The following is a 25,634-nucleotide window of genomic DNA, read 5'->3' as shown; positions in this document are numbered from 1 at the left end:
GGGTTTAAGGGTTTATTGCTCTTCTAGGGAAAGCAGTTCTGAGTTCTAGTTCATATGGGTAAAAGGTCTATTATTCTTCCTTTTGGTTTTTATTAGCCCTTTCTACTGCATCTTTGAAAATTTGCGTCTCCACTAGGCCACCTCAATTCCGCTGGCCCTAAGGACACACACCTTCATTTCCCCTCAACTACTGACAGCCTAATCATTCATTTGTCTTAATACTCAATGGACATCATTTCTAACCACGAACATAAAAAGTAACATCCTTAAGAATAGCTATGAAAAATAACAAAAGGACAAAATGGTACATTTTTGTTCATCAACAAGAAGTTATGGCCATATCATCATTTTCATATTTTCAGTGTAAATAGAACATGTTCTGAGCCTTATTTTCCGATATGGAACACATTCCTAGGATTCTTATTTTCAAAATCATAAATTTTTAAAGAGAATTGTATTTTGCATAACTATGCAAACTGAGGTCCTTTACGATAGGAATTACTCACAGTGAAGCTGGAAATGGCCATTAAAACTCTTGAACAAGGTGGTTAGGCAGTAACTGCTGTTTGGTAGGTGGGAGTCCCGCTGCCCAGATGTAAACATTCCAATTTGCCTTTTGGCCACAGTTTCAGATTGAGGGGTGGCATGAGGCAGGCATAAATGTAATGTAAAGGACCTCAGGTTTGTATAGTTAGGAAAAATGCAATTTACTTTCAAAAGTTGTGATTTATTCCTACACGATATACAAACAATCGGTCCTTTACATTAGGAAGACTCACTCGGAGGGAGGAATCTGAGCAAGTCTCTGAACTGACTGGAGTTTGCCACATCTGGGCTACTTGCCCTGGTTGAAAGAGCAAGGACGAGTACCATGCCTCTGACATAGTGATCACAGTATAGGAACTGTGAGATCAACTGTCAGACTTCTGGGCCTTCTTGAATGAGTGAGGAAACGTAACTCATAAGAAAATAGGCTAGGAAGAATCTAAAAGGCTGGAGGAAGTAAGGCAAAAACCAGAAAAGGGTTCGTCTTATTGCCAGGGTCTCCTTCCTCCCCTTGCTAAAGGAAGGAGCGGGACTACTTGTATGATTCTAGGAAAGAAAAATAGGATGGCTGCTTGATGTGTAAGCTTACCACATCTGACGACAGTTCCAGCAAGTGTCGGTTCGAGTCCCATTCTCTGCCCAAAGGAAGAGAAGCAGGGGGACAGGGGAGGAGGAGGAGAGGCCAGTCACTCTTGTAATCCCTTTCACTTCCAGAACTGTACACCTTTAGGTGAGATGCCACCTGTCCTCTTGTAGGAGCCGGGTAAGAAAACACGAACTTGTTCAGCAGCCACCACAGGTTCAAGGAAAGGGGGTTCCAAGGACTCATGGGCAAAAACCCAAAGGCATAAAGTCATAAATGTGGTCTGATGAGACTACATCTCTGCTTTTAGACTGACAGAAACTTCTGGAATGCGAGGGATGGACCAAGCCACTGACTTTGTGAGCTCTTGGGCAGAGTGTGCAGGTGTCGTCAATATCAGCTGCAGAGTACACCCTTCCAATCGTCTCACGAGGCCAGAAAGAAAGATGTGTCCTTGGACACTTCTTTCTTGGGTGAGTTAGTACTAGCGCAAAGTTGTCGACATCGAAGAGATGTTGAGACTTCTTCAAAAAGTACCGCAGAACCCTAACAGGCCAAAGCAGCAACTAATCTGGATCATCAACTACAAAGCCCAAGGGGGAGGGGATCATGAGGAACTCAAACCTGGCAACAGGTGCTGACGGGGTACGGAGTTTGCTACGATATCCGAGACAGAATCAAGCTACTGATCACCATAACCTTGAATGCTCACAGCAAAGAAGGTCCATGAAGATTGTCAATCCTCTTCTCCAATGCCGAAGCAAGACGAGAGATGGTCTTGAGAGCTGGAATTCTATCTGACGACTCTTGCAAGGGCACATGTGGAGCATGAGACAGGAACCCTAAACGAGAATCACATGCAGTCCAGGGACCTGGGGTCACTGGGAGAGCAAGACCGATAAAAGCTTCTCATCAGTACCAAAATCTCAACTGAGGAGAAAAGGGCTACTTTCAGGTGAAAGACTAGGCTGAATGTGGACCTAAGTCTTCGCAACTGAACCGGAGAGAAACAACTCTCGGCAAAGAAGAGGAAGAAGTCGGCAACTTGCTGAAGAGAAGATCTGACCAGAGAAAAAAGTCCCGTCAACGACACCAACCAGCGAAGATGGCTCCAATCCCTAAGTACTGCTGTAGGGGATTGATAGAGCTATCTAGTTATCTCCGTTGTCGCTCGGCAAGAAGCCTATGCTTGCAAGGGAAGCTGGGTAGTCTCTAGTAGTGAAGGCACAGGGATTGTACTGTACTGCCTGAGGAACCGCTTCACATGTCCCTAACACAGAAGGTGGGGTTAAGGAGGAACTCTTCTTGGTGCCTCAGAAGCAGAGCTAGGACAGGCAAAAAGTGAAGTCTTCCAGCATTCATTTTCATTCGGGGTGAACGACACTTCGCTGAACACCTTGCGAATTAGACAAATACGAAGGGAAGATGAAGACATCGAGGTTGTCCCACCATGTCAGCATGCATCACTGTAGCAGTCTATGGGTCTGGTATGATGAAGCAGAAGACCTGCAGACTTCCGTTGAGCCGGGAGGCAAACATAAAGACAATAGAGAGCCCTCAAGTCGAGCAACCTCTCTGTGAAGAATTGATTGAGGGGAGCGCTCTGTCCCCGTCACTCAATGCCAGAGGCTGAGCTTGCCTGCCAATACATCCCATTGCCTGGAATGTATCTGGCTGACAGCTCTACAAAGTACACCACAGTTCACTCGAGCACCTGCAAAGTCAATTTAAGCAACAGGAGGGAAAGAGACCCTCTTGTTTGTTGATATTTGCCACTAATGTGTCTAACAACACCCCAGGGTATCTCAAAAAATGATCCTGAAACTCTCAAAGGGCCAGAAAACTGCCTTGAGTTCCAGGATGTTGATGAGAAGGTATTTATTGTCTTGGTTGCACACCTCGAAGGCAACAGTCTTACAGGTGTGCACCTCTTCCCCGGTTGGTGCATCTCAGAACAGAAGCATGTCGTGAGGAGAATATGCAGGCATACTCATGAAGAGAATTGAAGGCGAAGCTGCCCCTGAGGGGACAGCTTCTGCAGCGACGACAGGACACTGAAGATGACTAGCTCTAGCAGGGCTTGTTGCTCCCAAAGTTGGGAACTCGGGAGAGGAGATGGAATGGAAGTTTGATGAAAGGTAACCGAGACCCGGAAGAAAAAGATACTTCTCCTGAAAGATATCCACTGCCAGGTCTCGGTTATGTTGCTGTCATGTACTGTAGTCCAATAACTTGACAGTCACTCCTTCACCCAGGCACCAGCAAGAGGAGAATGCCGCTCCAAGCGTTTTCCCTTCCTCTCCTCCCTCTGCCCTCTTCCTGATGGAGAGAGGGTTGAAAGAGACACACATATGTGCACTTTCTAAGAATAGCATGAGGAAGGCTGGGTGTTCTGCGAGCGCCCTTGAAGCCTGACACTTCTTAGGGGTTGAGGAAGGGCTAGCCTGCCATTGTCTGGAGGACAAGGCAGTTGCCTTGGCACGTTCCTTGATTACTGCAGTATCTACCTACTCTCTGCAAAAGAGGGAGGCAGAACCAAGTAAAAGTCCATTCCTGAGGGAATGTGACGACTTGGGACTTACTAGACTGGAGATTGGAATCAGGACAGCATCCCTCTTCTTAGCACCAGAATTGTCCACAGGTTGCTGTCTGGTGCTGGGTAGGCAAACCCACCCCAAGACTGGAACAGTCTCTAGAAGGCAGAGACCTCTTCAGGAATGATCGCATCTGAGGAGGCAAAGCCTTGAAAAAGTGAAGGATCACAGATTCATCAAGAGACTACCTGGAGGGACACCATAGCAGTGTCCTCCAGGCTCACTGTCTCTTGCTGCAAGAGGGAACACCCTTCACGGCAAAGGGAAACAGTGAGAGATCCGAGTCCAGACAAGCCAGAGCCAGGACAATCTGCTAGTCGGCATAAGACCCCCCCGAGGCAATGCATAATGCAGAAAACCACCCTCGGCTACTCTGAGCTGATCCAAGAACAGAGCCTGAGACATAGATCCTTGTAGTGGAACTCCGTTAAGAAACAAAACTCATCACGAGTCATCTCTATCCGACTTGCATCCCCCGGCAGCAACCGAAAGGGTTTGCAGAAAGAGGAGAGAAGAAAAGCACTCTTACCTGTCCTGCTAGAAAAACCAGCAGGAGGCTGACTGCAGGTGATCATCAACCAGAGGTGATGATGGTTGCACAGAGGAAGGAGAACACGAACGCCACAGCAAATCGCTAACCTGAAGAGAGCACAAGTTCACTTGAGCTGAGTCTCCTGAAGGAAGGAGAACCTCGACAGCATTCGGTTCGCCAAACTGAGCCGTGGGGGCTGGGAGTGCAAGCCAAACTGCACGAGCTGAGCGAGCTGAGCCAATCACATAAACGCAATCAGGGGCCAGGCAAGCAAGTCAAGCCAGTCTCAAAACGCAATCAGGGGCTAGGCGAGGGGTCCGAACTGATCCAAACTGATCACATAAACATGATCGATGGCTAGAGCAAGCAAGGCTGAGCCTGGAGAGCTCAGCTGTGAACTAGCGCTGTCCTCAAAATATACCTCAATCTCCTCTGAGGCTGAAGCCCCTCAAGAAGGTTTAAAGGGGATTCTTGTCTGCTAACCAAAGTGCTCGAACCCAAGGGTCCAAGACATGAGTTTCGGAACTGATCGAGCACTCAAAATGAAGCAGGCAGGAGGTGCTGATTCGGCACCTTCTCTTGCACTGTGCCTAAACCAGACTAGAGAGCAAACTCCCTACTGGCTTGGGGAGTGCCCGAGATTCCACAGAATCCCAGACACTCGACGACTCGCTAGTTGAGCGCTTGCAGTCCAAAGGAGTCCAAGCGCTCGAAATTCCAAGGAGTCTGAGTGCTTGGTGAGACTCCCGAATCTCTTTAAGAATAATCAATGGTAGTAAGCTCCTCTTGGCTTCCAAAGAAAACCAAGAAAGGACAGACTCAGAGTCAGTCTTAGATGCAGGCTTCTAAGAACTGGAATCGAGAGAGCAGCCTCGAAAGGTCGCACATTCGAGGCCCCCAAGGCACGAGAACCCAATGGGGAATGCGGATCGGTTCCCAACCCCAAGGGCCGGGAGGAGCCACACAAGAGAACGCACTGCCTCTCCAAAGAGAGGTACTCCCTCAGAAGTCATGCAGGACCTCTGAAAGGAACACCCTCCTTGCCTCTCCAGGCTCTCGAACCCTTGGGACCGAGACACCGAACTGGGAACCTGACCGAGCACTCTTTCAGAAATGACCGAGCACTCAAAACTCAGTACTGGCAGGAAGAACCAAGACACTTGCATGTCTTGGTTCATTCTCTCGTCCTGTGCCTGAACCGGGATGATGAGAGGTCTCTCCAACACTAGTTAGGTATACATGAGACTCCGAAGATTCTCGAGCACTCAGTGTGACTTGACAAAGTCGAGCACCCGACAGCACCAGTCTAGAAGCAGAACTCCTAGACTGGCAATGGGAGTGCAACTGAAGTCTGCACGCCCGCGACTCCTGAAACACAGAAACCTAGGGTAAGCGATTCAGTTCCCCAGGCCGAAGGCAGGGAAAGCCGACGAGATCCCACTGGCTCCCCATGAAGGGAGGCAGTCCCTTAGAAGCCCCATGGCGGGACTTCTTAGGGGAGGGAGAGGCAGCCTTCCTCTTCTTCGGCCGACAAGCCTCAAAAGAAGAAGGGGAGAAGGCAGCAGAAGACGAAGTTAAAGATCAAGCTGAAGAAGACGACTACATCTCACAGTACTTCTTCCTCGATCAGGAAATACAGAAACCGCCAGGGCAGCTACATCAGGAAGTGTAACGGGAGTGGCCCAGGTGACAGGAACACCAGGAGAAGCAACAGGAGCGACCAGGGCAGCTGAGGCAGGAGGCATGACAGGAGCGGCCCAACCGGCAGGAGCTTCACGAATGTCAGCTGTGTCTTTCGATGCTTGCTAATAAACTCGAGAAAAAAGCAAAAAAGATTAGTAAAGGGAGACTCCTCTCGCTCCAAAGGGGATTGTCCTATGAAGTGAGAGGAGGCCCCTGATAAGAGGTCATCCGATGGCCCCCACCCCACGGCCGATCTTCGCTTGATGAGCGAGCGAAGAGGATGCAGGAGAGATCTCTCCCAAAGGAGGGGAGCTACCGGAAGGAATGAAGGGGTAGTCACCAAGGACGCCACTGGAGGCGAATAACCTTCCAATGACGCCCAGCAACCCCCTCCCAATAAAGTTCCTTCCGGCAAAGCTGCCCAAGGGGCAGGTGGCAAAGTGCAACACTCGCACAAGACAGAAATTTACAGCCACTCTCCCGAACAAGTAGAGGAGGACGTGAGGCCCAGACGATAGGGGAGCGAAAATTTACACCCCTGGCTGCCGAACCCAAGAAAAACATGCTGGGGAAAGATGGCCTTACTGCAAGGCTATCAAAATCATGGGTTTGTATATTAAATAATATCAAACACACAATATATACAAAAAAAAAAAAAAAAAAGACCCCTATGGGAGAGAAGAGCTTAATGACAATCAGGAAGAGAGCTCCAAAAAACACATCTGCACAGCATGACGGCCGAAAGCAAATTGGAATGTTTACATCCGGATGGTAGTTACCGCCTAACCACTTTGTTCAAGAGTTTTAACGGCTGTTTCCAGCTTCGCTGAAAGTAATTCCTAATGGAAAGGACCCATGGTTTGTATATCATATAGGAACAAATTACTGTATTGTTAAAAAAAAAAAAAATTGCATCTCTACTGGGCCGCACTTTCCCATTGGGACCTTCACCCTAGGTTCGAATGAAAAGCTCGCATCTGTGAATTCGCCAACCATGCAGCATTTTTTCTGCCATATCCACAAATTTCCCATTTCCACAGGAGCCTTGGATATATTACAGCAGATAGTTTACTGTAAATGGCTACTTTCCAGTATGAATTCTCTTTTGAATTCTAAGATGTTTCCTGGAATATGCTTTCCCACATTCCTTGCACATGAATGGCTTCTCTCCAATATGGATTCTCATATGAGCTGCAAGATCTTGTATCTCGGAAATTGCTTTCCAACATTCCTTGCACATGATTGGCTTCTTTCAAGTATGCATTCTTATATGACATGTAAGACCATGCTTCTGGAAAAATGCTTTCCCACATTCCTTGCATGAATGGCTTCTCTTCAGTATGAATTCTCACTTGAGCTGTAAAATGTGATTTCTGGGAAAATGCCTTCCCACATTCCTTGCACATGAATGGCTTCTCTTCAGTATGATTTCTCATATGGATTGTAAAATTTGGTTTCAAGGAAAATGCTTTCCCACATTCCCTGCACATGATTGGCTTCTCTCCATTATTAGTATTAGTAAGATAGTTTAACCAGACCACTGAGCTGACTATCAGCTCTCATAGGGCTGGCCCGAAGGATTAGGATGAAATACCAGGTCTAGGCCACAGGCCTAGAACTGGGACCAAATAGGTCATTCGCATTATGATGAATAAATGAAAATGATGTTTAAAAGAAAAAACTGTATAATGAACGTGTTTTTACACTGAAACACATGTATACGATAAATACAATTACTCGTTTTCATACATACCAAAAAAAATTAAAGATTAAAAAGAATGAAATAAAATTTCAAAAAATAAAAAATTAAAATTCAGAATAAATTACAATTTTTTTTATTCATTAAACGCCCTACGGGCTTCTGTATTCTCATTATTTACTTGGTTTTATATTTTGTCTATTATGTTACACTTCTTCATGAATGTTAAAATTGGGATGACTGAAAATGTATACGATTCTGACAAAATTTCCCCCATTGATTTCTTTCCAAAGGTCGATGCTCGCTGTTGAATATATTCTGGACAGTCACACAGCACATGTTTGACTGTTATCAACACTGCATTCTGGGCATTCGGGAGGAGGGCCATGTGTACTGTTCATCAAGTGTCCATGTGTCAAAGGAGTGTGGCCTATTCGCAGACGCCTCAGAATTGCATGTGTGCGTCTCTCTCTCTGACATGATGAGCTCCACTTTCCAACACTGGATTTTATGTTCCAATTTATTATTTATAGGTTCCTCATTCCATATATTTTGCCATTTATTTACAATGTTTGTTTTTATATCTCTAATGTAATCACTAATTGGGATTTTTACGTCTGCTCTTGCCATGTGGACTGCTTCTTTAGCTGCTTTATCAGCCTCTTCATTTCCTTTAATCCCTACATGGGCAGGGATCCAACATATTTCAATACTTTTTCCATTATCATACAATTTATGGAGTTCATATTTAATTTCCTGTACAATATTATTTTTTGAATAGTAACCTATAGCGCTTCTTGAGTCACTAAAAATGATATTTTAATGATAAAATAAAGTTTGTTCATACTTACCTGGCAGATATATATATAGCTGTATTCTCTGTTAGTCCGACAGAATTTCAAAACTTACGACACACGCAGTGGGAGATCAGGTGGTTAGTACCCATTCCCGACGCTGGGAGGCGGGTATCAGGAACCATTCCCATTTTCTATTCAGATTTTCTAGTGCCACTGTCTCCTGAGGGGAGGTGGGCGGGCACTATGAATATATATATCTGCCAGGTAAGTATGAACAAACTTTATTTTATCATTAAAATATCATTTTGTTCATGAGACTTACCTGTCAGATATATATATAGCTGAATACCACCATTGGAGGTGGGTAAAGACAGAATAGGATTTTGGAAAACACACTACATGTAGGTGAAAGATAGTTTGGTTCCTTACCTGTTAGCATAGCTGACTTCGTGATTACTGTCACCCAAGTCCGCTTCTGCTTAACTAGAGTCTCCAGCAAGGGTGTGACCTGTATAGCTGGTGAGTTCTAGATGATCTGTCAACGGGGGCGTGACCACAATGTGACTAGACCATATTGACCATACAATGAGGGCAAACGAAGTAAAAACCAACCACCTGACCAAGCCTAACTAAGTTAGGATAACGCAACTAAAGCTAACGATTGGGAAGTCCGCCACAGGCAGTCGACCCAACAACCATAAAAACACTATCCAACCATTTTCTATAGGATAGGATGAGTGTCATCCCCTGCCCCCAGGAAAGTATCTGAAACGTATGGTCCTAGCGAGAAGCAGTTCTCATATGTCGTCTTCACATCTCTCAGGTAGTGTGAGGCGAACACAGAGTTGCTACGCCAAAATGTGGCACCCAGAATGTTACTGAGTGACATATTCTTCTGAAAAGCCACTGAAGTCGCAACCGCCCTCACCTCGTGAGCATTGACTTTCAGAAGTTTAAAATCAGTGTCTTGACAGCATGAATGGGCTTTTTAATCGTATCCCTCAGAAAGAAAGCCAGAGCATTCTTTCGACATAGGTAAGTCCGGTCTCTTTACGGAACACCATAAACTATCTGAGGGACCTCGACTTTCCTTCGTCTTGTCTAAGTAGACTTTGAGAGCCCTAACAGGGCAAAGGACTCTCTGGCTCTTGAATTAGGATTTCAGCCATACCCTTGATTTCAAAGCTCTTGGGCCAAGGGTTAGACGGGTTCTCATTTTTCGCTAAAGGAAGGGCTTAAAGAACAAACTGCGTTATGTCCTTTAAAGCCTATATGTCTACTAAAGGCTTGCAGTTCACTAACCCTCTTTGCAGTTGCTAGAACGGTTAGAAAAATAGTCTTTCTAGTAATGTTCCTCAATGACGCAGAACGAAGAGGTTCGAACGAACTGGACATCAGGAACCGTAACACAACATCCAAATTCCAAGAAGGAGTCCTTAGCCGAGGCACCTTCGAGGTTTCGAAGGATCTGAATAGATCGTGAAGGTCTTTGTTGTTAGACAGATCCAAGTTTCTATGCCTAAAAACAGATGATAGCATACTTCTATATCCCTTGATAGTCGGGACTGCAAGTTTAACATCACTTCTCAGAAATAAGAGGAAGTCTGCTATCTGGCTCACAGAGGTCGTGGTAGAGGAAATGCCCTTCTTTCTACACCATCTCCTAAAGACGGTCCACTTCGATTGGTACAAATTACTGGAAGAGAGTCTTCTCGCTCTGGCAATAGCTTTCGCCACTGGTCTAGAAAAACCTCTCGCTCTGGCCAGCTTCTCGATAGTCTGAATGCAGTTAGACACAGAGCGGGAGGTTTTTGTGGTACCTCTCAAGTGGGGTTGTCTGAGTAGATCGACTCTCATGGGCAGAGATCTCGGAAAGTCTACTAGGAAGGACATGACCTCTGTGAACCATTCCTCGAAGGCCAAAACGGGCGATTAACGTCATCCTCGTCCCTTCCGACGACGCAAACTTCCTGATGACTTCTCCGATGATTTTGTACGGGGGAAAGGCATACACGTCCATCCCCGACCAATCCCAAAGAAGAGCGTCCACTGAGAGCGCTCCTGGGTCGAGAACAGGGGAGCAGTAAAGAGGAAGTCTCTTCGTCTTGGAAGTTGCGAAGAGATCTACCAAGGGACGTCCCCAAAGCTTCCACAGTCCTTGACACACCTCTTGGTGTAGGGTCCATTCGGTCGGGAGCAGTTGTCGCTGCCGACTTAGAAGATCCGCACGGACGTTCTCTACGCCTGCAACAAACCTCGTGAGGATCGTAATATTTCGGGCCTGAGCCCACAGAAGGATGTCCTTTGCTAAGGCGAACAGGGACCGAGAGTGAGTTCCTCCCTGTTTCTTGAGGTATGAAAGGGCCGTGGTGTTGTCCGAGTTGATCTGGACAACTCGGTTCGTGACTCGTCCCTCGAAGAAAAGAAGGGCCAACTGAATCGCCCCCAATTCTTTGAGGTTTATGTGCCAGGACACCTGTTCCCCTCTCCAGGTGCCCGACACTTCTTCCCTCCCCAGTGTTGCTCCCCACCCCGAGATGGACGCGTCGGAAAACAACACTAGGTCGGGGTTCTGAAGTTTGAGAGAAAGGCCTTCTGCCAACTTCGATGGATCGAGCCACCACCGAAGGTGATTCTTTACCTTTGGCGAAATACTCAGAGAAACTTCCAGATTCTCCTTGTCCTGCCAGTTCTCTGCAAGGAAGAATTGAAGCGGTCTGAGATGCAGTCTCCCCAGGGAAACAAACTTCTCCAGTGATGAAATGGTCCCCAGCAGACTCATCCATTCCCTCACCGAGCATGTTTCTTTCCTCAGGAAGGCTGAAACTTTTTCTAAACACTGTAGTTGTCTTTCTTGAGACGGAAATGCTCGAAAAGCCACTGAATCCATCTGAATCCCCAGATAAACGATGGACTGAGTCGGGGTCAGATGGGACTTTTCGAAATTCACCAGAAGTCCTAGGGACTTCGTCAAGGTCAAAGTCGTGTGAAGATCCTCCAGACACCTCGTCATTGACGAGGCTCGAATGAGCCAATCGTCCAAATAAAGAGAGACTCTTATTCCTCCAAGGCGAAGCCATCTCGCAACATTCCTCATTAAGATCGTGAAGACCATAGGAGCTGTGCTGAGCCCGAAGCAGAGGGCCCTGAACTGGAATACCTGTCCCCGCAGGACAAATCTCAGGTATTTCCTCGATAGAGGATGTATAGGGACGTGAAAATAGGCGTCCTGGAGATCGAGAGAAACCATCCAGTCGCCTGGTCTTAGGGCTCCCATGACCGACTGGGACGTCTCCATTACGAACTTTTCCTTCAGAACGAAATGGTTCAACTTGCTGACGTCCAGAACTGGTCTCCATCCCCCTGACTGCTTCGGTACCAGAAACAGCCTGTTGTAAAAGCCCGGGATTGTAAATCTGAGACCTGCTCCACAGCTCTCTTCTCGAGCATTTGCTCGAGCAGGTCGAAGAGAATCTGCTGCTTCTCCTGTTGATAGGATGGCGACAGATCTATGGGATTCGTACTTAACGGAGGCAATACGAGGAATGGGATCTTGTATCCCTTTTCGATGACTTGGAGGGACCAGTTGTCCGTCCCTCTCTCTCTCCAGGCTCTTGCAAAAGAAAGGAGCCTGGCTCCTACCGGTGTCTGAAGGTCCACGGAGTCATTTCTTGCCCCTGGTCTTAGAAGGGGCTCTACCTCTTGAGGGACCTCTTCCTCGAAAGGACGATCTAGAGGAGGGTCCTCCACGAAAGGGCTTCTGAATCTTGGAAGCCTGCCCAAGGGAAGAAGTCGAAGGGGCTGCAGGACGTCTAGAAGACTGGGCCAGGAGGTCCTGAGTAGCCTTCTCTTGCAAGGTGGCGGCCATATCCTTGACTAAGGGTTGGGGAAAAAGATGGCTAGAAAGCGGAGCGAACAACAATTCTGCCTTCTGAGTAGGAGAGACCGACTTCGCCGTGAAGTTGCAGTAAATGGCTCTCTTCTTTAAAAGCCCCTGCACAGAAGTGGGCAGCCAGTTCTTCGGAGCCATCCCTAACCGCCTTGTCCATACAGGATAGGACGCTAAACAAATCTCCCAGACTAATGGAGTCAGGGCTACGAGCCTGCAAGTCCAGGACTCCCAGGCACCAGTCCAAAAAGTTAAAGACTTCTAAAGACCTGAATAGGCCTTTCAGATGGTGATCGGTCTCAGATAAAGACCAGGACACCTTCGCTGATGAAAGGAGAGACCTTCTGGGAGCGTCCACAAGGCTGGCAAAATCCCCTTGAGAAGAGGAAGGAACTCTCCAACCAACCTCCTCTCCTGTCTCGTACCAAATTCCTGCTTTTCCACTCAATCTTGATGGAGGCAGGGCGAAAGAAGTCTTGCACTGGGCCTTCCTGGAGTCCATCCACTCCTGAACCTTGTTAAAGGCCCTCTTCGTAGAGAGAGACGTCGCCATCTTCACAAAACCAGAAGACTTTTGTGATTTAGACGAGGTTAGCTGCGAGGGGGGAGGGCGAGGAGCAGAGGGTTGAAACTTGTCCCCAAACAAGTCCTTCAGCAGCCTAGTCAAGACTTGGTAGTCTGCAGAAGCTGAAGAAGAAGAGGACTGATCCTCAACTGCAGGATCCGAAGCGCAAGAAAGCTCTCCTTCTTCCACAGGAACAACCAAAGGGGCAGGAGAAGAACCGGGAGGACGAAGTCCTTGCAGACCAACATGCAAAAGGGACTTCTGCTTGGAAGAAGTCCGAGAGGGGTCGCGAAAGTCTCGGGCAGAAGAGTCAAAATGAGAGTCCCGACGAGCGTCCTGACGAGAATCCCGACGAGCTTCTTGACGAACGATCCGACGAGCGTCCTGGTGAGAGCGAGCAGCGAGGGAGGCGTCATGCCTCGCAGCAAGAGAGGCGTCGTGCCGAGCAGCAAGGGAGGCGTCTTGCCGAACTGCAAGGGAGGCGTCTTGCCGAGCAGCCAGGGAGGCGTCATGACGAGCAGCAAGGGAGGCGTCATGTCGAGCAGCAAGGGAGGCGTCTTGCCGAGCAGCATGAGAAGCGTCATGCTTAGCAGCATGAGAAGCGTCATGCTTAGCAGCATGAGAAGCGTCATGACGAGAAACAAGAGGATCGTCGTAACGAGGGGCGTCAAGCCTGGCAGCATGAAGCGCATCAGAAAGCGGGAAATTGCGATCCCTGCCGAGACCAGTAAAGCGCTGAGCAACAGGACTTCTAGCGGGCGGCGAAGCATGAGACGACGACGAACGTGGAGAAGGAGAAGGGGAAGGTTTGGACCTCTTGATCGGCAGCCGGGAATCCTTCCGACGACGACACGCATCAGTCTCCTTCTGGGCCATTAACGAAGCCAATTGCTTCTGCATGCCTAGGAGCAGCTTACGAGTAGGAGAAGATTCCTCCTCAGGAGAAGGGCTGATCCTGTGAGAAGAAGAGGGGCGAGGGGATGCCTTCTTCCTTCTCACAGGGGAAGCAACAGCCTTCTTTCTGGAGCGAACGGAGCGCTCAAAAGCGTCATCGTCTGATGACGTCCTGGTCCTCTTCTGCGGTGGGATGGCGTCAAAATCCTCCGGAGAAGAGCGAAGAGCGTCACGAGAAAAGGGACGTGAAGCGTCCCCTTCTTTGAAGCTTCTCTTCAAAGGGCGAGAATCCCGAGATTTCCATTCCCGACGCGGGGAGGAGGAATCGGGGGAAGAGAAGCAATCCTTAAGGATTCGTGCCCGAGCACGATCCTTGGCAGCCTGGGAAGCGTCATCAGGACATGCCGAAGGGACGCCAGATCGGTGGGGGGTCCGCGTAACCCTCTTGCGGCTTTCGACTTGCCCACTCCCTGAGTCCTGGGAGTCCGACAGAGGTCTAGACCTAGAGGCGTTATACGGCCGATCTGACGCCCCCTCCACAACACAAGGGGGACAGACACTATCACTGCACTTCACAGCACTTTGAAGAGCGAGCATATTAGCTTCCAAGGTACGAATGGAAGACATAATAATCGCCAGGGCATCACCATCCGCAGACACAACCCCAGGGTTCGGGGGCAACACCACAGGGTTAGGAAGAGCTACGTCTACAGGAGGGTTAACAGGTGAAAACACACTACCCTGACTCCTACCACTTCTGGAGGAAGACCTCCTGATCCTATCCCGCTCTAGCTTTCTCACATACGAATCATAAGTCCTCCAACTAGCATCAGACAAAGATTCACACTCCTTGCATCGGTCATTCAACAAACAAACATGCCCTCTACAACCCGAGCATACAGTGTGAGGATCTACCGAAATTTTCGGTAGCCTCACCTTACAGTCTTGCACACGGCAAACTCGATAACTAGAAGAACTAGATTCAGACATCTTAATCCCAGGAAAAACAAAGCCAAATCCAAAACAATCCACAATAGCGTATGCCTAGCCACAAGTCCAAGTCAAAAACCAAAATCAAACAAATACTCAAGTGACAACCAAGTTTTATCCGAAATCCAAGACGGAGGTACTGAAAACAAGTGTTGACAGTACCGCGACAGAGAAAAATCTGAAATAGAAAATGGGAATGGTTCTGATACCCGCCCCAGCGGCGGGAATGGGTACTAACCACCTGATCTCCCACTCGCGTGTGTCGTAAGTTTTGAAATTCTGTCGGACTAACAGAGAATACAGCTATATATATATCTGCCAGGTAAGTCTCATGAACAAAATAACAAAATTATTGAATGAGATTTGCTTTATAATTTTGATGGCTACTACGATTGCACACAACTCTGCTGTGAAGACTGGGGCATTATTAGGCAAAGATAACTGATATGACTTGTTCTGGGATATAGCTGCATATCCTACTCCATGTTGTGATTTAGACCCATCTGTATAAATTGTGTAATGTGAATGTTATTGTCTTATGTGATCTATGGTTTTTTGTCTATGGTGTTCTGGGGTATATGAGGAACTTTTTGATAAATATCTCAACTGTGTGCAAGTCTTTACTTTATTCATGGTCCAATGGGGTGGTAACTTTACTACTGAAGGTACTTGTACATCTATGTTCAGTGACTCAAACAATCTATTAGCTCTAATTGGGAAAGGAGATTTTTAGTTGGTGAATCACTTGTTTTGATTCTTAATGCACTTTTCATTGTTATGAACTCTCTATGGAGGAACAGTGGCAGTTCACTATATTCAACTTGTGCTGAGGAGACTGGTGAGGATCTAAATACTCTTGTGCACATTCTTAGTCCTTCATTGTGAATTGGATCTAATATTTTCAGTGCTGCTTCTGACACTGAACCATATATTTCACTTCCGTAGTCAATGACTGATAGCACTGTTGTTTTTTTATACAGTATGGTAAGAGTATGTCTATCAGCTCCCCAATTTGTGTGTGATAGTTTTTTAATTAGACTTAGCGTCCTTTTGCATTTTGATTTTATGTAAGTTATATGAGCTTTCCAACTCAGGTGTGCATCAAATATTAATCCTAAAAAGTTTGCAGTTTGGCTAATTGGTATATTATGGTTTCTGATTTTCAATTCTGTTTCTTCACCTTTTTTCCAACTTTTATTTTTATAATTCATCTATTTTTATTATGGTTTTATTGATCATTCGTTCTGCTTGCTTTATGTGTGACACTGTATAATACAGTAAACCCCCATATTCGCATTCTCATGATTCGCGGACTCACGCATTCGCGGGTTTCTCTGTGGAACATATCTAGCCATAATTCGCAGAAAATTCGCCCATTCGCAGTATTTTTCACTGAGAAATATTCACTAATTACTGAATTTTCATATAATTTTCATGAATAAATGCACTTTTTGTGATAAAACTACTAAAATACTCAGGTATAAACATTTTTACAGGGTTTTTCTTGTGTTTAAACTATCAAAATGGGCAGTTCTAAGTGTTTTTAGAGGGATTTTACGTATTCACGGATTTTAGCTATTTGTGGGGGTGTGGTACGCATCCCCCGCGAATATGGCAAAATCATCCATATACAGGTTACTTTTAATTCCGACCGGCAGCATGTTACTGATATCATTAATTGCTAATGTAAACAGAGTACCACTAAGGACACTTCCTTGTGGAACTCCATTTTCAAGTGGAAACGTCTTGGAACAAACATTATCTATTCTCACCCGAAAAGTGCGATCAGTCATAAATTTTTTAATAGACTTAGGAAGATGGCTGTGTATGTTATTATTATGTAATGATTTTAATATTGCATACCTTCATGTAGTGTCGTATGCCTTTTGGATGCCAAAAAGAGACAGCTAATGTAATTTGCTTTCTTTCAAATCCTCTACGTATGTGGTCTTCCAAATTAGATAGAGAATCTAATGTAGATCGATTACATTGTGAGCCAAACTAGGGAGGAGTTAAAATTTTATTTTCACGTATGTGCCATGTAAGTCATGCATTCACCATTTTCTCCAACAACTTGCATAGACAACCTGTTAAAGAGATTGGTCTTTAATTGTTCACATTACTAGGCTCTCTCCCTGGTTTCGGTATAGGAATTATTATGGCATTTCGCCATTCATCTGGAAACAAGTTTCTGAGCCATAAATGATTGTAAAGTTTTAATAAGTATGATTTTGCCAAAGGTGCTAGGTGGCAAACCATTTCAAAGCAGGAGCAGATTTATTGCTGTTCAAGAGAGTGGCTTCTCTCAGTATGGATTCTCATATGAGTTGTAAGATGCGATTTCTTAGAAAATGCTTTCCTACATTCCTTGCACATGAATGGCTTCTCTCCAGTGTGAATTTTCATATGACCTGTAAGATTTGCTTTCTGGGCAAATGCTTTCCCACATTCCTTGCACATGAATGGCTTCTCTCCAGTATGGATTCTCATATGAGCTGTAAGATGTGATTTCCTGGAAAATGCGTTCCTACATTCCTTGCACATGAATGGCTTCTCTCCAGTATGGATTCTCATATGAGCTGTAAGATGTGCTTTTCTGGAAAATGTGTTCCTACATTCCTTGCACATGAATGGCTTCTCTCCAGTATGGATTCTCATATGAGCTGTAAGATGTGATTTCTCAGAAAATGCTTTCCTACATTCCTTGCACACGAATGGCTTCTCTCCAGTATGAGTTCTCATATGACCTGTAAGATTTACTTTCAGGGAAAATGCTTTCCCACATTCATTGCACATGAATGGCTTCTCTCCAGTATGGATTCTCATATGATATGTAAGCATACTTTTCCAGGAAAATGCTTTCCCACACTCCTTGCAAATGAATGGCTTCTCTCTGGTAGGATTTGTGATGTGACTTGTAAGATTAATTTTCTTGTGAAATGCTTTCTCACAGTCAGTGGATCTGAAAGGCTTCTCTCCATTATGACTATTCCTTCTTTCTTGTTTTACTTCCTTTTTGCAAGTTAGTGGATTTTTTTCATTCACTAGTGAATTCATTTCATATGAATATTCATCATCTTCATTAGACTCACAGAACACCTCCGGCTCTATTTTAATGTCCATCAATGGATCCACAGACAAAAAGTCACCATTACTGGTTTCACTAAAGGCAGCCATGTTACTGCTTTCTAGTTTTATAGAAGGGTGTGATAATGCATCTTCAGTTTCACTTTTCAAAGGAAATTCCAAAGAATGATCTGAATTCATTCTTGGCATGTGTCCTTCAACATTCAAAACATTTTTTTCCCGATATGCTACACTTGGCGAACCTTTTTCAATCAGTGCTGAATTCCTTTTATATGAATATTCATCACCTTCATTAGACTCACAGAATACTTCTGGCTCTGCCTTGACATCCATCAGTGGATCCAGGGACAAAAAGTTACCATCACTGGTTTCACTCAAGGCAGCCATGTTACTGTTTTCTTGATTTATGGAAGGTAGTGATAATGCACCTTCAGTTTCAGTTTTCAAAGGTAATTCTAAAGAATGTTCTCGATTCACTTTAGCCTTTTGTCCTGTCCTGTTCTATAATGACAATGTGTTCAATTGACAACTCTTTTAACACAAAATTGTTTACAAATGATTACTGTATCCAATAAATCCGTTATTAATTAATTACAATATCTTGAAGGACTACAGCCAGATTTCATTGCTGATGTTTGAATCTAATATTCAGTTTAAACTAGGAGTTCAATCAATCACTGTTGTCGCTTACACTTAAGAATTGCTATTGGTAATGTTACATGTAGTAACACATGCGTTCCCAAAATCTTGATGCTGCTCAAAACTGACAAAGGAGGGAAGGTTCTTCTGGGGGGAGCATCTGAAATCAAAGAATGCAACACAAAGTTAGGAAACAATGCCAGAACTGAAGAAGCAAAATAATAAAATTTAATTCAGGTTCCTATCAACATCACAGGCTAATTAACAAGCAGTGTATTTGACAATATCACAATTGTTAAAGTAATTTTTTTTTTTTTTAATATATAAACCTGAAGGTCTTTACATAAGAATTTCGCTTGCGATGCGAGCTGCAGCGACTGTTAACTTTAGAAAATGGTCGTTATTATAAAAACAGTAGGGGAAATATACCCACTCGTAGTCTGCACTCCACTTTGCCTTTCAGCCCAGGTATCAGAATAAGGGTGGCTGACATTTGTATGTTAGAAAAATACAATTACTTTAAAATTTGCAATTTGTTCCTTCACAAATACAAACCTTCAACCTTTACATAGGAGGCTTACCCTTTGGAGGGTGGATCCTGGGTAAATCTCAGAACCAACTGGAAGCTCTACCCATCCAGGAATATCTTCCTGGAAGAAGTCCCATGCCTCTGATCTGTTGAACATGTGATGTTCAACTGCCAGACTTCTGGGCTTTCAATGAATGAGTTTGTCATTATTTCAAAAAAGGCTTGGATGAACCCATAGTGTTGGAGACAATAAAAGGGTAATAAAACCAACAGGTGTGTTTTATTGTCAAACCCTCTCTCCCCTTGCTAGAGTGAGGGGAGAACTTGCATCTTGTATCTACTCTAGATATAGACAGGGTACTCAGTTATCCAAACTCACGTGCATGACACACCAGTCCAGTATGTGACGGTTCACCACCTGCCTCTCTGCGCTATGACAGAAAGGTACAAGAGAAAAGGGAGGAGGCCAGTCACTCGCACACATTCTCTCTTTTGGTACCGTAGACCTTAGGTGAGTTGCTACCTTTCCCTCTAGGAGGAGTCTAGGACAATTACCCCCCCGAGGACAACTACCCCCCCTAGGACACCTACCCCTAGGACAATTACCCCCAAAGGACAATTACCCCAAAGGACACAGGAGGACAATTACCCCTGAATTTTAGTAGTTAAAAGAGGTTATGATGTTAACCACTCTTGGAATAGTAATTTTTCAAATGAGCTTTTACTAAATATATATCTTACAATCGTCTTATTTTAAAATACCAGATATTTGGAAGAAGGTTAAAGGAAAACTAAATATAAGTAATAGATTATTTTGAAGACTGTATTCAATAGAAAAATATAAGAGCTTGACATAAAATTGAAAAATGATATTTTAATGATAAAATAAAGTTTGTTCATACTTACCTGGCAGATATATATATAGCTGTATTCTCCGAAGGTCCGACAGAATTTCAAATTTCGCGGCTGCACGAGTGGCCGGGTCAGGTGGTTAGTACCCATTCCCGCCGCTGGGAGGCGGTATCAGGAACCATTCCCATTTTCTATTCAGATTTTCTAACGCCACTGTCTCCTGAGGGGAGGAGGGGAGGGCAATATAAATATATATATCTGCCAGGTAAGTATGAACAAACTTTATTTTATCATTAAAATATCATTTTGTTCATGAGACTTACCTGCCAGATATATATATAGCTGAATACCACCTTTGGAGGGGGTAGAGACAGCCAAGAATTAGGAAAAAACCAATTATTGGTAAAATTATTTTGGTTCCTTATCTGATAGCGTAGCTGACTGAGTGGTTACTGTCACTCTAGTCTGCTTCTGCTTTACTAGAGACCCCAGCGAGGTAGTGACCTATATAGCTGGCGACTTCTAGATGATCTGTCAACGGGGCGTGACCACAATGTGACTAGATCATAGCCCATACAAAGAGGACAAAAGAGCATTACTAACCACCTAACCAACACCTAAAGCGTTAGTTTGCAAGGGATTGGGAAGACTGCCTCCAGTAGTCGACCCAACAACCACAAAAACACAATTAAAAAGGGGATAGGATCAGAGTTACCCCCTGTCCCCAAGGTTGCTGAAGCAGCAATGTATGGTCCCAGCGAAAAGCAATTTTCGTATGCTACCTAAACATCTTGCCAAGAGTGTGAGGCAAACACCGAATTGACTTCGCCAAAATGTGGCACTAAAAATGTCACTGAGTACCATATTTTTCTTGAACGCCATGGAGGTAGCAACTGCCCTCACCTCGTGAGCGTTAACTCTCAACAACTTGAAGTTGGAGTCGTCACAACTAGAGTGTGCGTCCTTAATGACGTCCCTAATGAAGAATGCCAGTGCATTCTTCGACATAGGTTTAACTGGTTGTCTCACAGACCACTATAAAACATCCAATGGACCACGAGTGTCCTGTGTTCTTTTAAGGTAGTACTTGAGAGCTCTAACTGGACATAGAACTCCCTCAGGTTCCTGTCCAATAAGGTCTGCTAAACCTTTAATTTCAAAGTGTCTAGGCCAAGGGTTAGAAGACCTATCATTCTTAGCCAAGAACTTAGGGCTTAAAGAATAGACAGCATTGTGTTCCTTGAAGCCCACATGACGGCCTCCTCGAACTTCTCTCACTCTCTTCGCCAGAGGGAATGCCGTTTTTGAGTAACATCCTCAAGAGATGCAGAGCGGAGAGGCTCAAAAGGACTAAACATCAAAAACTTGAGCATTACGTCCAAGTTCCAAGCAGGGGAAATCAGCTGAGGAACCTTGGACGTCTTGAAAGAGCTCGTAAGATCGTGGAGGTCCTTATTGTCAGACAAAGCTAATCCTCTGTGTCTGAATACAATCGAAAGCATGCTCCGATAACACTTGATAGTCGGAACTGCTATATCGAGTTTTTTCTCTTAAGTAAAGGAGAAAATCCGCAACCTGGCTCACAGTGATAGAGGAAGAGGAAAAGCCCTTCTTTCTACACCAACCTTTGAAGGTTGCTCACTTCGCTAGATATATCCTTTAGATGAAGAACTTCTGGCTCTAGCGATGGCCCGTGCCACCTGGCCAGAAAAACCCCTTCGCTCTGACCAAGTTTCGATAGTCTGAAAGCAGTCAGGTTCAGAGCGGGAGATTCAAAGATATCTCGTGAAGTGGGTTTGTATGAGCAGGTCTGCTCTCATAGGAAGGGTCCTCGGAACGTCTACCAACCAGAAGAGAAACTCCGAGAACCAGTGGTTCGAAGGCCAAAACGTGGGGATGAGAGTCATCCTCGTCCCTTGTGAGGCCGCGAACTTGCGTATGACTTCTCCCAGAATTTAGAACGGGGAAAAGGCATAAACATCTATTCCCGTCCAATCCCAGGAAGAGCAACTATCGCAACTGCCCCAGGGTCGAGTACAGATGAGCTTTATAGAGGAGCCTCGCTGTTCTTGAGGTCGTGAAAATATCCACAAGATGGCGACCCCAAAATTTCCAAAATCTTGGCAAACCTCCTGATGAAGGGTCCATTCCTTCGGCAGGAGTTGATGGCGCCAACAGAGCAGGTCTGCTCGAACATTTTCGACCTCTGCAACAAAACTTGTGAGAATCGAAATGTTGCAGCACAGGCTCAAAGAATAATCTCTCTTGCAAGGCTGAACAGGGAACAAGTAGTATTGTCCGAGTTTGCTAGAACTACACGATTGCAAACTTGGACCTCAAGAATTGGCGAGCTAAAAATAGCCGCCAAATCTTTGAAGTCGATGTGCCAGGACACCTGTTCCTCTCTCCAGGTTCCTAACACTTCCTCTCCCTCTAGTGTTGCCCCCCAACCTGTTGACGACCCGTCGGAAAAACAACACTAGGTTGGGGTTCAGAAGCTTGAGGGAGATCCCTTTCTGCAATTCCGTTGGATCGAGCCACCACCACAGATCTTCTTTATATAAGGAAGAATTCTCAATTCCTCTTTCAAGTCTTCCTTGCTTTGTCAGTTCTCCAACAAAAATAACTGAAGAGGCCTGAGATGCAGACTCCCAGAAAACAAACTTCTCCAGCGAGGAAATGGTCCCCAGCAGACTCATTCCTTCCTTCACCTAGCATGTTTCCTTTTCCAAGAAGGCCCCTTTGACTTTTTCGTACATAGAAGTTGCCGTTCTTGCGACGGAGACGCTATAAAAGCCGCTGAATAGATCTGAATTCCCAGACACAATGGACAGTGAGGGGATCAGCTGCGACTTCTCCACAGACCAGAAGTCCCAGGGACTTCACGAGTTGCAGAGTCAACTGAAGGTCCTCCAGATACCTTCGCCGACGGCGCCGAAGCAACCAGTCGTCCAAGTAGAGTGAGATCCTGACGTGCGACAGATGCAACTGCATCGCAACGTTTTTCATGAGACGCAAACACCCTCGAGCAAAATGTGACGCCAACAGCATCTGGTGTTCCCAGGCGGTCAACCATCCAAGTACTGACCAAGCTACCCAACGTTGCTTAACTTCGCTGATCGGACGAGAAGCGGTGTTTTCAACGTGGTATGGCCGTTGTGCAGAGTCCAAAGCAGAGAGCCCTGAACTGGTACGTCTAGTCCCCAAGACAACCTGAGATACTTCACCGAACGTGGATGAATTGGGGCGTGAAGATAAGTATCTTGGAGATCCAAAGATACCATCCAATCCCCGGGATGAAGGGCTCCTAGTATTGACTGCGAGGTCTCCATCTTGAACTTTTCCTTCCGGACCAAGTTGTTCGACCTGTTGACGTCCAAGACGGGTCTCCAGCCTACTGAAAGTTTCGGGACTAGAAACAATCTGTAGTAAAATCCCGGGAACACCGAGTCAAGATCCTGTTCCACTGCTCTCCGCTCGAACATCTGTTCGAGCAGGTCAAACAATTTTCTGTTTGACAGGAAGGCAGTTGGGAAACAAAAACAAAAGAGGAGACAGGAAGGAATCAAGTAACCTCTCTCTAACAGTAGGAAGGACCAAACGTCTGCCCCTCACTCTTTCCAGGGTTGTGCAAAATGAAGCCTGGTTGCAAAGGGAGTCTGGAGATGAAGGGAGTCACTTGCTACCTCTCTTGGAAGTGACATTCCTTCGGGAAAAAAACTCTCTCTCGTGGTGCGGGTCTCGTGTTGCTTCCCATGGAAGCCCCTTTGTTATGCAAACATTTAGCTTTCGTTTACTTTTTGTATCTGAGATCGGTGCAAGCGTTATGAAGGAGATGCAGTTTGAATGTCGATAACTTTAGTTTTGAGAAAAACGATATTTTTTTTTTTTTTTTTCTGTGTATTTATTTGCTTGCCGTTACACAGTTTGATGTTTTTATGACATAATGAAAAGCCAAAAATAGACCTGCAAAGTAATATAACTTCGCTAAATGAAGCTAAATGAAGCGAGTGTCAAACACGGCTGAGGTTGGCCAGCGACGTATTACTTAGTCAAGCTCTGAGCTGCTACTGACTGACTGCCACTGACTGCCCTGCGGCAATCCTGTCTTTCGATGTGTACTATGTCCACAGGGTTGCCATAGATCGCATTAGATATTATTTCATAGCTAAAAGGAAATTACCACCGATATACTGACAATATCATTACATTATATGAAAAATGTAATTTGACTATGATAGGTTACTGTTTTGTTTATAACTTCTAACTGTGGCGAACTTTTAAATAAAACTTTCTGAGAAGATAGTCAGGATATGTATGATGCCATAAATAAAATATCCCAGAAAATTTTATTTCCGATTTTTTTCGTCAAAACGCTCCCCTTAAGACAAAGACAACTGCGAAGGTGGAGAGAGAGGAGCCGAAGGTTGAAAAGTCTCAGGAAACAGATCCTTAAGAAAAAGCCAGAGTCTGAAAATCAGAGGAAGAAGAAGACGAAAGAAGTTTCTCTTCATACAAAGGCTGTGACGAAAGAGGATGTTCTTCCGCAGCTGGCGGGTCTTGGGTGAGTGGTGAAAGTAGTTCCGATTCGCGATACGTAAGCGGGAACTCCCACGAACGAAGAAGACGTCAACTAGAGTCTTTATAGTAAACATAAAAAATGTGGAACGCTTCACGATTAGCGTGTCATCCTTGCGCAGGAGCCATGCTAATCTTCTCTGTATCGTTCCAATTTTAGTATATGTACTGCCGAAGCAAGTACTGGCTAAATTAAGGACATCAGATGTTGAAGCGGGTAGTTGTGCGACATGATGAACAACTGGAGCGGCGTCAACACAAGACTTGAAGCTATACGGCGAAGCGAAAGGACGGGAAGTCATGGCGTGACGCTAATTCGAGAGGCTTCGTGGCAAGTACTAGAAGAGAGTTACAGCGTGTGGCGCAAACTTTCACGTCATGGCTATCTAGCCGAAATGCGTCAAGGTGAGGCGCGCGTGAAGCGTGAGAAGTGCACGAAGAGCAAGACGCGCTCCTGGCGCGAGACAAGAGAAAAGGCCAACACCTCAACTCGGGAAGACGAATAGGAAGCCACTAAACACTCTCTCTAGACGACAGACGCTCTGTATCGACTCCCGAAGCAGGAGACGAAGGTGAAAGTTTGTACCTCTTAACAGGCAGATTCGAATCTTGAAAGGTTCATGAGAGCATCCAGCTGTTGTTGCAAACCCAACAAAATCTTACGCGTTGGAGAAGCCACTCTCTCGGGAGAAGGGATGAACCTGAGAGAAGGAAAGGGGTGAGAGACGTATACTTCCTTCCACAGGTGAAGAAGCTCTAGCCCTTGCCTTAGCGCGACAGGGGGTCGAGTAGAGTGATCATTCGAAAAACACTTTATTCTCTTCTGCAGAGGAATATCCACGCAACTTTCGGGAAGAGTACAAACGTCTAGAGGAAGAGGACGTGAAAGCGTCCTCTCCTCTAAGCTTCTCTTAAGAGGGCTTTGAGTCCAACCGAGAGCTCCAACCCCGTGGCGGGAGGACGTGTCGGAGGACGAAAGCAATCCTTCAGGATGCGTGCCTGAGCACGATCCCTGGCAGCCTGGGTAGCGTCATCAGGACCTGCCGAAGGGACGCCAGATCGGTGGGAAGCCCCCGAACCCTCATGCGGCTTTCGACATGCCCCCTCCCTGGTCCTGGGAGTTCGACAGAGGTCCAGGCCTAGAGGCATTATAGGGCCGATCTGACGCCCCCTCCAC

General features: G+C 45.5%; 1 protein-coding gene, 1 non-coding gene and 1 pseudogene across 2 annotated transcripts in view; all 3 read right to left on the bottom strand.

Moving 5' to 3' along the window:
- Positions 1-18,895, bottom strand: part of LOC136832001 (zinc finger protein 585A-like) — a 74,297-nt gene extending 55,402 nt beyond the window's left edge. The window contains exons 1-2 of the mRNA XM_067092485.1: positions 17,054-18,895; positions 16,803-16,859 (exon numbers count right to left, since the gene is read on the bottom strand). Of these exons, the coding sequence (XP_066948586.1) occupies positions 16,803-16,859; positions 17,054-18,246 (1,250 nt within the window). The 5' untranslated portion in view covers positions 18,247-18,895. The remainder of the gene's footprint in view (positions 1-16,802; positions 16,860-17,053) is intronic.
- A 4,023-nt stretch (positions 18,896-22,918) lies between these two features.
- LOC136832465 (5S ribosomal RNA) lies at positions 22,919-23,040 on the bottom strand (annotated as a pseudogene).
- A 1,495-nt stretch (positions 23,041-24,535) lies between these two features.
- LOC136832456 (U6 spliceosomal RNA) lies at positions 24,536-24,641 on the bottom strand. Its single transcript, XR_010851221.1, has one exon. It is a non-coding gene; the product is annotated as a U6 spliceosomal RNA (small nuclear RNA).
- Between the last annotated feature and the right edge of the window lie 993 nt (positions 24,642-25,634).

The sequence above is a fragment of the Macrobrachium rosenbergii genome, chromosome 49 (genome assembly GCF_040412425.1).
Source record: "Macrobrachium rosenbergii isolate ZJJX-2024 chromosome 49, ASM4041242v1, whole genome shotgun sequence".
NCBI classification, from domain to species: Eukaryota; Metazoa; Arthropoda; class Malacostraca; order Decapoda; family Palaemonidae; genus Macrobrachium; species Macrobrachium rosenbergii.
The sequence above is the reverse complement of the archived record's forward strand: the minus strand, read 5'-3'. Positions and strand labels throughout refer to the sequence as shown.